The sequence below is a fragment of the Thyridium curvatum genome (genome assembly GCF_004353045.1).
Source record: "Thyridium curvatum strain D216 chromosome Unknown NODE_52_length_296666_cov_86.205578, whole genome shotgun sequence".
NCBI classification, from domain to species: domain Eukaryota; kingdom Fungi; phylum Ascomycota; class Sordariomycetes; order Thyridiales; family Thyridiaceae; genus Thyridium; species Thyridium curvatum.
In genome coordinates, this window is record NW_022156807.1 from 61,900 (window position 1) to 74,842 (window position 12,943).

Here is a 12,943-nt window from a genome sequence, read left to right on the forward strand (position 1 = left end):
TAAACAGGGAGGGCCCGCCCCTAACTTCCAGGTTCATGTTGGCCACTTCTCGATAGAGTACCTGATCGTCGCTCGGGCTTGTGCCACATGGAGCATGTACAAAGTAGGTAGTCAAGGTAGTTTACATACATGAGCCGTTAGAGATGCGTACTCCGTACACTCGCATACCTACAGTTATGTACCTACATTTGGTTATGCAAGCCAAACCCCAGCGAGTTGTGTGTGGTCGCGGGATTCTTGGCTGATAATGTTAGGTACCTAACTACTTGCCTGCTCCGTTTGGTACCACCTTTTTTTTCTTCGTATCGCCCACCTACGGCCCGTGTCGGCAGACCTACGGGTACCTTTTAGTAGGGTCAGGTACCCCATTTATAGTGGCAACACATGCTGTACCTCCGTATTTGGACAGAGCTGTCCGTTCTCGACACGCGCCGCCGCCAGGCACTGCAAGCAGCGCTTATCAAATAATTAAATCGACCCTTCTCGCATCATCACCCCTGACGATTGGATCTGTTTGAACAACATCTCCGACTATCTCGAATTGTACGTCCAACACGTCCTTTTTCTTCTTCTTGTGGTGACAAAGAGGCCGCTGGCGATGCGAAAGTCCTTTATCCACATGCTGCGAAGATCCTAATTCATGCAAACAGTCGCGACTGACCCTCGTGCGGACCGACGCTCCCAGATCGACCCTGCCGGCCAAGGGCATGATGCGACAAGCCTTGGACCTGAGACATCCGACATTTTGAGAGCGTCTCCCTCCTCACTCTCGACCGCTGTGCCCATATCGCCCCAAGAATTACTGTCGTTTGGGAGCAGCAGCCTCCACGCCCCCAGCAACGCCTCGAGAAAGCCACTGGCGCACCCTACCGACTGAACACGAGGCCACGGTGCCGGGTGTTTCAAACATCCCGCCGTCACCATGTCTTACGCCGACAAATCCAGGCAGTCCTCTGGCGGCAAGACCTCCTTCTTCTCCAGAGGCAGAAACAAAGCCGACAAGAGGCAAACCAGTGACGAAGGTCGACAGCTCGGCGCCTATGACGCTGCAAGCTTTGTGACTACGGGATCGCGTACTTCGCGGCACGCCAGAGAGTCATCAATCATATCCATCGATCGCCCCGACACGCCCGAGTCCGGATACAACATGTCCGCTGGTGCCATTTCCACCATTCCCTACGAGAACACCGCCTCTGACCGAAGGTCGCCCATCCCCGTCGATTATCTACCCAAGCAGGATCAGCTGCCCTTGGGTCGCGAGCCCTTGCCGCACCAGCTGAATAAATCCCCTGGAGACTTTCACCAGTACCCGAGTTTCGATCCTTCCGCAATGTATAACACCGCGGGTTCCCACTTGTCGGGCGTGCGACCGGCCGCCGGGGTGTCCAACATAACGATGGCCTCTACGGGGCGGCAAACCCAGCTCCAGCAATGGGGCCCGCCGAGGGAAAGTGGTTATGCCGGATCTCACAGCTCGAGATATAACTCTTACCAACCGTCCGGAGGGCGGAACTCGACGGACCAGTCCAGTGTGTTTTCAGGTAATGCGCAAACCCCCGCCCAAGACACTGCAACTAGAGACTCATCAAAACTAGCACTCCCAAGTGCCTCATCTCTCAGCTCCTACTCCTCCCACTCCAATAGAGATTCGCATCGCCTAACTAAATTTCCAGGCGGTGGAGGTGGTTTTCAACAGGGAGGCGCTCACGATGGATTTAACTTTGTCAAACCGGAAGATGATAACATCATCGACCAAATGTTTCTGGCCCTGATGCAGAAACGAGGGTGGCACAACCTCCCGGAGCAAGCACGGCGCCAGATGCTTGCTTACCCGTCGGCCAAAAAATGGACCTTGATCTACCAAGACCGCCTGACTGAATGGCAAGGAGAGCAGAGGCGGCGGCAAACTGCCAAGCCAGGGCAGTATCAGAACTTCGATGTCACTACATATTCCGATGAAGAGGGGTCTCCCGAATGGTACGTTAGGAAAGTCATGGATAACAGCCTCGACACGAAAGGTCTCGGGAGTCTCGAAGTCAACCTCCGCACTCAGCAAATCGGCTGGGTCAAGCGATTCATAGAGTGCCAAGGTCAGGTCGCCTTGACGAATGTTCTCAACAAAATCAATCGCAAGACGGCAATGGGCCCGGCGGCCTCTGAGAGTGGCAAAGGCGACAAGAACCTGGATCGGGAATACGACATTGTGAAATGTCTCAAGGCTCTGATGAACAATAAGTTTGGTGCAGATGATGCTCTTGCCCATCAGCAGGTCATTGTTGCCCTGGCTACCTCTCTCATCTCTCCGCGACTCACGACACGGAAACTGGTCAGCGAAGTTCTGACCTTCCTGTGCCATTGGGGAGAAGGCAATGGACATGTCAAAGTCCTCCAGGCGATGGACTCTGTCAAGAGTCAACAATCCGAGAATGGACGTTTCGACTCCTGGATGCGTCTGGTCGAGGTGACGCTGGATGGGCGCGGCAAGATGGGCAGTCTCGTTGGTGCGAGTGACGAGGTCCGCAGCGGAGGAATCGGCATGGAGAACCTCTTGATGGAATATGCCGTGGCAACCATGATCCTCGTCAACATGATTGTCGACGCTCCGGAGAAGGACCTCCAGCTGCGGATCCATATCCGCGCCCAGTTCCAGGCCTGCGGGTTCAAGCGGATCCTGACAAAGATGGAAGCTTTCCAGTACGAACTTCTGAACAAGCAGATTGAACGTTACCGGAACAATGAAGCCATCGATTACGAGGACATGCTGGAACGGGACAACAGTAGCATCAAGGATAGTATCGATGGGGAAGTGAAAGACCTCACGGATCCGGTCCAGATCGTGGACGCGATCCAGCAGCGTCTGCGGGGAAGCAGGACCCAAGACTACTTCATCTCGGCCCTCCAGCACCTGCTCTTGATCAGGGACAACGATGGCGAGGAGCGGCTACGCATGTTTCAGCTTGTGGATTCCATGCTGAGTTATGTGGCCATGGACCGGCGGCTGCCGGACATGGATCTCAAGCAAAGTTTGAACTTTACCGTTCAGAGCTTGCTTGACAAACTGCACACTGATTCCGAGGCAAGGCAAGCTCTCGATGAGGCTTTGGAGTCACGGCAGATTGCGGAGGCTGCTATGGCCGAGCGCGATGATATGCGTGCCAAGCTTGAACTGGGTGCCGACGGACTTGTGGCCAAGTTGCAGAAGCAGCTCGACGAGCAGTCCAGGTTCATTGAAGCTCAACGGAGACAAGCCGAGGGCTTGAAGTCTGAGCTCGACAACTTGCAAACACTCCGCGCCAAGGAGGCCCAGAGGAACGAGCTCGAGACTAGAGAACTTTATCTCATGCTGCGCGACGCTCAGGACGTAGCCGCCTCGAATGCTGTTAAGGGCAGCAAGGCAGGCGACGGCAATCCCGCCCAGATGCAAGGCATCCTTGACCGTGATAGACTCATGGAACGGTTGCAGATGCAGATCGAGCGCCAAAAGACTCAGTACAAGCTCGAAGGCCGTGTTTGGGGCGACAATGCCGGGCCATCTGACAGGTTGCGGGCTCTCCGAGAGGAGATGGACGGTTATGGCGGCGGTGCAGAAGGCGGCGGTTTGGCAACGCCGCCTCGCGACTTCACCAACAGCATGCTTGGCAGTGTCCGACGACAGACCAAGATACCTCGGAAGCCTGTCAATTCCCAGGGCGAGCCTGTTGAGGGTGCTCTGGCGGAGGAGACCGATGAGCTCACGGACGAAGACGGCGTTGTCTACGAGAAGCCTCGTATGGTCGAGATCCGACGGCCAGTCATGGATCCCAAGCAGCAGACCGGTCTACTCAATGAGATCACTGGAACGGTCAAGAAGTACGATGCCAGCGATGATGAGGGAGACGGTGTTACCACCGGTCCCACGCACCCGAGCCTCGAATCCCAGGCGCCCATCACTCCTGGGGATACGGAAACGCCAAAGATCGAGATCACGGGTGCCGGAGCTCCGCCGCCGCCGCCGCCTCCTCCGCCTCCACCTCTGCCCGGGCAACTTCCGGGTGCCGCCCCTCCTCCTCCCCCGCCCCCGCCTCCACCTCCCGGGATGCTCTCTCCGGCGTCAGCTGCGGGAGGCCCTCCTCCGCCACCGCCGCCACCGCCACCCCCCATGCCTGGCCAACTGCCTGGTGCTGCTCCTCCTCCGCCTCCACCACCGCCCCCGCCACCGCCTCCTATGCCAGGAGCAGGTGGTATGCCCCCACCGCCTCCTCCTATGCCTGGAAAGATGTCGGGCCATTTCTTGTCCCAGCAGGAAACCTTTACGGCGACGCCTACTATCGGCTTGCCTGTCGTGCGGCCTAAGAAGAAGCTCAAGGCTCTTCACTGGGAGAAGGTTGATACTCCCATGACGACTCACTGGGCTGCCCATGCTCCGTCAGCCGAAGAGCGCGAGGAGAAGTATATGGAGCTGAGCCGTAAGGGTATTCTTGATGAGGTCGAGAAGCTCTTCATGGCCAAGGAGATCAAAAAGATCGGCCAAGGAGGCTCGAAGAAGGACGACAAGAAGCAGATCATCTCGAGCGATCTGCGCAAAGCTTTCGGTAAGTCCCTACTCAACACACGTACATTGGTTTTTCGATTGCTAAGTGTGATTGCTCTCAGAAATCGCTCTTGCCAAGTTCTCGCAATACTCTGTTGAGAAGATTGTGCAGATGATCATCCACTGCGACACGGAGGTGCTTGACAACAATGTTGTCATGGACTTCTTGCAGAAAGACGACCTCTGCAACATCCCTGACAACACTACCAAGGTCATGGCTCCCTACAGCAAGGACTGGACGGGCCCGAAGGCGAACGAGGAGTCTCGTGAGCAGGACCCCTCGGAGCTTACCCGACAAGATCAAATCTACTTGCAGACCGCCTTTGAGCTGCACCACTACTGGAAGAGCAGGATGCGGGCTCTCGCTTTGACGCGCAGCTTCGAGCCGGACTACGAGGAGATCTCGGACAAGATCCGCCATGTCATGACGGTGTCTGAGTCGCTGCGAGACTCGGTCTCGCTGATGAATGTTCTGGGCCTCATTTTGGATATCGGTAATTACATGAACGACGCCAACAAGCAGGCGCGCGGATTCAAGCTGAGCTCGCTGGCGCGCCTGGGCATGGTCAAGGATGACAAGAACGAGTCGACGCTCGCTGATCTGGTGGAGCGCATCGTGCGGCAGCAGTATCCCGAATGGGAGGCCTTTGCGACCGACATTGGCGGGGTGCTCACGGCGCAAAAGATCAACATCGAGCAGCTGCAGACGGATGCCAAGAAGTACATTGAGAACATCCGGAACGTACAAATGTCGCTCGACAGCGGCAACCTGTCGGACCCCAAGAAGTTCCACCCTCAGGACCGGGTGTCGCAGGTCGTGCAGCGCTGCATGAAGGACGCCAGGCGCAAGGCCGAGCAGATGGAGCTGTACCTGGAGGAGATGGTCCGGACGTATAATGACATTATGGTCTTCTACGGCGAGGACCCGGCCGACGAGAATGCCAGACGCGACTTCTTTGCCAAGCTGGCCCTCTTCGTGAGCGAGTGGAAGAGGTCGCACGAGAAGAACCTCAAGCTCGAGGAGCTCAGGAAGAGGAACGAGGCCAGCATGAAGAGGAAGCACGCGCAGCTCAAGGTGGCCGGCAGCGGCGTGGACGGTGCCCTGCCTAGTCCGACGAGCACCGGCGCCATGGACAGCCTGCTGGAGAAGCTGCGGGCGGCGGCGCCGCAGACGAGAGACCAGAGAGACAGGCGGCGGCGGGCGCGGCTCAAGGACCGGCACCAGGTGCGCATCGCGTCGGGCCAGAAGATCCCGGACCTCAACGAGATCCCCGAGATCGAGGCCGGGCTGCAGAGCGCCAAGAGCACCGAGTCGGGCCGGACCGACGAGGACGGCAACAGCCTGCTCAGCCCGGGCCTCGCGTCGCCCAAGGAGGGCGAGGAGGAGGACGACCTCGCGCAGCGGGCGGCGCTGCTGCTGCAGGGCATGCGGGCCGGGGAGGACGGCGGCGGCGGCGCGGACGAGGGCGACGAGGAGAAGAGGGAGAGCCTGCGCAGGGCGCGGAGGCAGACGGCCGAGGAGGAGAGGAAGGCGAGGCGGAGGAGGCTGCGGGACAACAAGGCGGCGTCGAGCCAGGCGGGCGAGGGGGACGGCGGCGAGCCGGCCAAGCAGGCGGATGGCGGTGAGGATACGCCGACGCCTACGACGGAAGAGACGCCTGCTGGCGCCGAGTGAGGATCCTCGCCCGACTCATATCGTTATTTCTTGTGGGTGGCTGTGATGATGCTGTTGTTTGTTGTTTGTTGATGAAGAAGCATTTAAAATACCATACTTAATGTCTATACTTCTTCTTCTAGAGAAATATGAGAGAAGGCAAGAGAGGGAGGAGGAGGAGGAAGGGTGGTTTGTTGGAAGAAAGCACACGGTTAGCATCTGCATAACGACATGACTGCATACTTGGAGCGTCAATAGGAAGTGTTGAAGCGGCTTGATTTGATTGATCTCGAAAGAGAGGCTATGAGTTTCAGTGAGTGGTATGCTGCAGATATTCCACAACACATGGACGTGACTCTGATTCCCGGCAAATTCATCACACACACCTATGACTACATCCAGAAAAGATACATCATACAAGGTGCCCTCCAAAACCACAGACCCGTCGTCACTCGCGTCAACAAGGCCCGATTTCTCCAACATGGCTTTGCAATTAGCCGCGAGATCTTCCATTCGAGAGGAGGCTCGATTTCCCCACTCCCTAACTGCCCTGATGCAGGAACCCCTCACCAGACTCTCCATCCCATCCCATCCCATCCCATCCCATTGTCAAATCATCCAGTTCCCGTGTGTCCCAAAACCCCCCACACACCATCGTAGCAGGTATGGGAGGTAGGTCTCACGCTCTGGTCTCGAGGAGAGGAGTACGTCTCCTGTACCCTGCGGGCAATTTCTCGGTCAATGGTCTTGTTATAAGCTAGGACTCCTCCAGTCTTTCTCTCCTCCTTTACTATCTCCTTTCTGTTTGGTGACGACAAGAGCAAGACTGAAAGCTCAGTCTGATACATACATTATACATTACATCCCATACATACATCTACACATATCCCAACACCTCCCCGATAGCCACAGCCATGACGCAGGACGCCACCACAGGCATGGTCCTGGGCTACGACGCCGTCCACCCCTTCGCCAAGGTCAAGCTCACAGACCGGGCCTCGGTGCAGGAGCTCCTCCGGACCCTGCTCGACCCGCTCGAGCCCTTCTTCTCGCCGGGGAAAGCCCGCGTGCGCTGCCCCGGCGCCACGGCCGTGCGGTTCGACCAGGCCGCCTCCGAGGTCGAGGGCATCTGCCGGCCGCTCTGGGGGCTCGCGTGCCTGCTGGCCGGCGGCGGCGAGTACAGGGGCACCGGGCGGTGGGTCGAGGGCGTGAAGGCCGGGACGGACCCGGAGTCGGGCGAGTACTGGGGGTACCCGCGGGACAACGACCAGAGGATGGTGGAGATGTGTCCGCTTGGTGAGTTTTTTTTTCCCCACGGGGGCACAATGAATGGGTGCTGCGCGATGGAGGTGCTGTTGCTGAGATGTGCGTCGTGTTTGTCATAGGCTTTGCGCTGGCTGTTGCCCCCGTGTTCTGGGACTCGATGTCTGAGAAGGAGAGGGAGAACATGGAGAATTGGCTGGGGAACTCGATTAATGAGAAGAAGTAGGTCCTCTTTGATGTCCAGCACACGGGACTATGTGTCCGTGGCGGGAGGAAGAGCAGGCATCTAACAGCCGATAGCATGCCAAACACAAACTGGCTCTGGTTCCGGGTCTTTGCCAATCTGGGCCTCAAGAAGAACGGCGGCAAGTTCTCCCAGGAGAGGCTCGACAGCGACATCGAGCACCTCGACACCTTTTACCGCGGCGACGGCTGGTCCAACGACGGGCCCGAGGGCATTCACCGTTGAGTTCTCCCTCCCCTCCCTTTTTCCTCTTTATCCCCAACAAGACTCAAAAGAGTTTCGCTCATACCCGGTCTCGGGCGAGACACACAGAGATGGACTACTACTCCTCCAGCTTCGCCATCCACTTCCTGCAGCTCCTCTACGCCAACCTCGCCGGCCAGGACGACCCCCAGCGCGCCGCCGAGTTCAGGAGCCGCGCGGCGCTGGCGGCGCTCGACCTGGCGCACTACTACGACCGCGAGGGCCGCGCCATCCCCTTCGGCCGCAGCGTCGGCTACCGCTTCGCCATGTGCTCCTTCTGGGGCGCCCTGGCGTACGGCGGCGTCGCCGACCTGCCAGCGCCCCTGACGTGGGGCATGGTCAAGGGCATCGTGATGCGGCACCTGCGGTGGTGGCAGACGCAGGGGGACATGTGGAGCGCCGCGGGGACGCTGACGGTCGGGTACTCGTACCCGAACATGTATGTAAGTTTTTTTTTTCTTGCCCCTCTGGGGTATGTATGTATGGGGTTTGCGTGGACAGGGAAGCTGGAGCTATGGGGAAGGAATCCGAGCTGCGGCGTGGTGCTGTTGCTAACGTTTTATTATCAATGCTCAGATGGCGGAGAACTACAACAGTCCCGGCAGCCCGGTAAGTCTCCGGTCTCTCCCTCCCCTCCCCCCGTGCGAAAACCATTCACTACTGACAAAGCGGGCCAACGACAAAAGTACTGGGCGTGCCTGGCCTTCATCTGCCTCGCCGTGCCCGAGTCCCACCCCTTCTGGACCTCGCCAGAGGAGTCCCAGTGGGACGTCCTGCCTCCGACCAAGCCCCTGCGGCACCCGGGCCACATCACCAGCTACCTCGGCGGGCACTGCATGCTGCTCAACTCGGGCCAGGCCTGCGGCTACCCGATGAAGGGCACGCACGCCAAGTACGGCGCCTTTGCCTACTCGTCGGCCTACGCCTACTCGGCGCCGCCGGGGCTCTTCACGCTGGAGCAGTACGCCCTGGCCTCGCAGCTGGGGCTGTCGGACGACGGCGGCGAGTACTGGAAGACGCGGCGGCTGTGCGAGTACGCCGGGATCGAGGACCGCCCCGACGACGGCGACGGCGACGGCACCGACCGAGGGAGCACGGTGCCGGTGCTCGTCTCCGTCTGGAGGCCCTTCCCGGACGTCCGGGTCAAGACGTACCTCGTGCCGCCGCGCGAGGCGACGCCCAACTGGCACCTGCGCGCGCACCGCGTCGAGGCCGCCGGGCGCGAGGTCATGACCGCCGACGGCGCCTTTGCCATCCGCAACGTCGACTCCCGCACGGGGCGGTACCTCGGGGCGTACGACCCCGCGAGGCGGGAGGGGACCCGGCCCCTCATCATCGGCAACTACGACACCGACACGCCCGAGGGGTGGGCCCCCGGCCGGGCCGGCGCGTTCGCGGCGTCGCTCGCCGCGGGGGCGGTGGGGATCCGCGCTCTGGAAGGCGATGTGTTGGGAGGAGAAGCAGGGGCCGGGGCAGGGCCCGGGAGCAGCAGCAGCAGGAGGCAGGCGATGCTGGTCAACGCGGACCCCAACTCGAACCTCGTCGAGAGCCGGACGGCGATCCCGACGCTGCGGCACACCGTGCCCCGGGGCGGGCACGCGTGGTACGTGTCGGCCATCTACGCCAGGCCGGCGGGGGCGGGGGTGCCCGGGGAGACGTACCTGGACGGGTGGGACGCGGTGCCTGAGATCCCCGGCTGGCTGCGGGAGGAGATGAAGAGTGGTGCCGCCGGTGGGGGTGCGTAGATGTTATGATTTTTTTTTGCTTGTCTGTCTCGGGGGACTGGCAGAAGAAGGATGCCAAACAAAACGGCCATTCTCTGGTTTGTTGCCGCCCTCCCCCGCCCGGCCAGACGCTGAAACCTGGTTTCGGGGAATCGTCATGCTGTCGTACAACCCGATATCATGTCACCGTTCATAGTTGTCAGTGTGACCGCCCGTTCTCACAAGAAAGATGACGGTCACGAGCATCATAGGAATGTACTCTCCCGCATGGGAGATGCATCAAGAGACGGACGGAGAAACAAGGAGAGAGAGAGAGAGAGAGAGAGAGAGAGGAGAACCTTTGCAAAATTCTATTTCGTTTGATGCATGGTTCACGTCTATCCTATTCTTGGTGCTCTAATGTAGCATGTAGCTCAAATATACAGTTCCCAAGAACACCGGTTTCCACCATGTGCGTGCGCGCACACACACACAAACACGCACGCACGCACATAGCCGCTTCACTTTCTCTTGGTAGCACCAGAGCCGGCACTGGCGCCCGTGGCCTTCTGGCCCGCAGCACCAACCCTCTTGGGCTCGATCGCCGCCGGCTCGTTATTCTTCTCCTTCGTCTTCTCGGCCTCCTTCTCGACCGCCTCGTCCTCGTCCTCGCCGCCCTGGCCAAACTCGTTGACGCGGCTGTAGTCAATCTTGTAGGCCCAGCGCTGGTAGAGGTACACAAAGAAGATGACGTCGTCGCGGAAGGTGGCGAGGCGGTGCAGGACGGGCATCTTGATGGTGAAGGCGAAGAGGTCGTCGATGAAGGTGTTGAGGAACTTGTACATCATGGCCTTGGCGGGCATGTGGGCGACGCTCTTGAGGCGGTAGTTGATGTAGAGCGAGGGCACCATCATGAGGAAGCCGTAGGCGTAGACGGAGCCGACGAGCGTCGTGATGACGTAGCTGTACCACGACTTGTGGGTGTCGTAGTAGAGCGAGTAGACGGCGTAGGCGACGAGCAGGGGCACGCCGGCCATGTACATGTACTTGAAGGCGATCTCGTCGTACTCCTTGGTCTTCTCCTCGGTCTCGCTGAGCTTGTGCTTGTCCTCGAAGCTGACGCGGTAGGGCACCAGCGACCCCGGCGGCGCCGGCCGGAGGCGGATGTTGACGACGGTGGTCACCTTCCAGAGCTCGATGAGGATGCCGACCACCTGCTGGCCGAGGATCATCCACGAGGTGTTCTGCGAGTTGTCCAACAGGTAGAGGAAGATGATGGTCTGCATGAAGACGTTGGCGAGGATGGAGCGGACCGAGATGCCGACGTTGTCCTTCTTCTTGCGGTAGTGGGCAATGTCCGAGCCAAAGGCCAGGGTCTCGAGGATCAAGTGGGCCACGGTGGCAAACGCCGTGACACCGAGCAGGATGGGGTTGGTGTCGAGGAAGATCTCCTTGATCATCTGGATCTCGCTGCCGTCGCCGCCACCGGGGGTAGAGCCGCCAAAGGCGGCCTGGCGGGCGGTCTCGCGTCCGCTGGCCTCGATGGAGGCCATGATCTTGAACTTCCACTCGGCCATGTTGTTCAGGTCGATGTGCAGGGGCAGCGAGGTCACGGTGTCGTTCAGCAGAGTCATGTGCGAGTTGAGCTGCCAGAAGGTGTTGACGAACAGGATGGGGTAGTACCACGAGTTCTGGCCGGAGCCGTCGCGGGCGCCGGTGGGCTCGAGGTGGATGAACTGGCGCACGGCGGGGTGAGTCTGGGGGTACTGCACGACGCCGGCGCCGGGGATGAAGGACAGGCTGGTGTTGGGGTGGTAGTAGTTGGCAATGATGGGGCCCGCGGCCTGGTCTTCCTGCTCCTTCCCGGCCTCCTGCGCCTCGGTCTCGTTTCTGCTCTCGAGCAGGTTCCGAGTCTTGGCGACCTTCTTCTTGGGGATGTACTGCGTCAGGGGGTAGCCAAAGTAGCAGGCCTTGGCAGGATCAAAGCCCGAGCTGGTGGGATCCATGTTGCTGCCGGCGAGACCAATGTAGAAGTGGCCCCAGAGCGTGCCGTTGTTCTGCACCTCCTTGGGCACCTCGATGGTGGTGTCGAAGGCGCGCCTGTCGCTCCAGTTGCCAATGCCAAAGCTCTTCTCGTCGAACACGACCGGGTCGGCCGGTCCGTTGGACCAGGGGGCGGGGACGACGGAGGGCGAGACGGTGATGACGATGTCGACCTTGCTGTCGTCGGGCCACATGGGAGCGAGGCGCTGAGGGATGGGGTTGTACTGGGCGCCCTCGTCGAGCTGCTGCGGGCGGAGCAGATATGCCGGGATGTCTGCGGTGTTCGCGGGGACCTGCACGACGTTGCCCGAGGCGTCCTGGGTGGTGGCCGTCTGCGGCTTCTGGGGCATGAACTGCTTCATGAGGAACTGCATGCCGGCATACATGGCCACCATCTGGAAGATGGTGTACATCATCGACTTGCCCTACACCGCGCGGACAGGGATTGTCAGCCGTTGGGGACATGTCTGGAGGGCACAGCGACTGCAAGACCTACCCCTTCCTCGCGCTGGGCGGGCGCATTGCCCGCGCCAGTGGCTTCGGCCGGCATCTTGCCGCGATAGTTTTGTTGGATCTGGTGATCCAAGCCGGCTTGAGAGGTGTTGTATGCGACAGCTTGTGTTGTCGTCGTCGCCGTGCTCGGTGAGGGTTGGGCAATGCGAGCGAGGGTGCAGTCAGTCGGAGGAGGAGTGGACAAGTCTCAGCGTGTGGGTGGATATCACTGGCTGGTGATATTGCGCCTTCACAAAAAAGCTACCTAGCGCCCAGTAACTTTCCCAGCTCCGCTCTTCGGCCACGGGCGGCGTGGCGGCCACTCTGCTCCGGGGAATTCGACGATGAATAACCATCCATCGAACCCACTTGACTACATCAATGTCCTACAAAGTTGACTAGCTACACGAGGTAACTAGACAGCGGGACACCCGGCGAATCAGCACCCCGTGGTTGCGCACCTGCGTTGCCTGTTGGAGGGTCGGAGTCGGCTCTGTTCCTACAGGCCCAAAACCAGGCATCCCGGACAAGAATGAGAGATCTTGTTTCATCTGACTTTACGGTGATCGATCATTCTATCGAATCGGCCTTTTTTTTTTTTTTTTTTGGAGTGGCCGTCACTGTCGTTCAACTGTCAGAAATCAAACAGACATCTGCTCCGGAGACGGCTATCTCTTGAGCTTGGGAGATCTACTCAGCACATACATGTAACTCTTAACTACCAATATCTC

The 12,943-nt window shown here is 59.5% G+C and overlaps 4 protein-coding genes across 4 annotated transcripts; 3 read left to right on the forward strand and 1 right to left on the reverse strand.

The window, feature by feature from the left end:
• Window positions 1–922: 922 nt before the first annotated feature.
• Window positions 923–6,245, forward strand: E0L32_008101 (uncharacterized protein; the record flags this gene model as incomplete). Its single annotated transcript, XM_031142918.1, has 2 exons — window positions 923–4,571; window positions 4,633–6,245. The coding sequence occupies 2 exons, from the start codon at window positions 923–925 to the stop codon at window positions 6,243–6,245; spliced, it is 5,262 nt and encodes a 1,753-aa protein (XP_030992606.1).
• Window positions 6,246–7,138: 893 nt separating this feature from the next.
• Window positions 7,139–7,956, forward strand: E0L32_008102 (uncharacterized protein; the record flags this gene model as incomplete). Its single annotated transcript, XM_031142919.1, has 3 exons — window positions 7,139–7,520; window positions 7,574–7,709; window positions 7,788–7,956. The coding sequence occupies 3 exons, from the start codon at window positions 7,139–7,141 to the stop codon at window positions 7,954–7,956; spliced, it is 687 nt and encodes a 228-aa protein (XP_030992607.1).
• An 89-nt stretch (window positions 7,957–8,045) lies between these two features.
• Window positions 8,046–9,719, forward strand: E0L32_008103 (uncharacterized protein; the record flags this gene model as incomplete). The annotated part of the gene is made up of 2 exons (XM_031142921.1): window positions 8,046–8,417; window positions 8,580–9,719. The coding sequence occupies 2 exons, from the start codon at window positions 8,046–8,048 to the stop codon at window positions 9,717–9,719; spliced, it is 1,512 nt and encodes a 503-aa protein (XP_030992608.1).
• Window positions 9,720–10,198: 479 nt separating this feature from the next.
• Window positions 10,199–12,270, reverse strand: E0L32_008104 (uncharacterized protein; the record flags this gene model as incomplete). Its single annotated transcript, XM_031142922.1, has 2 exons — window positions 10,199–12,145; window positions 12,217–12,270. 2 exons carry the CDS (start codon window positions 12,268–12,270, stop codon window positions 10,199–10,201), a joined length of 2,001 nt encoding a protein of 666 aa, XP_030992609.1.
• Between the last annotated feature and the right edge of the window lie 673 nt (window positions 12,271–12,943).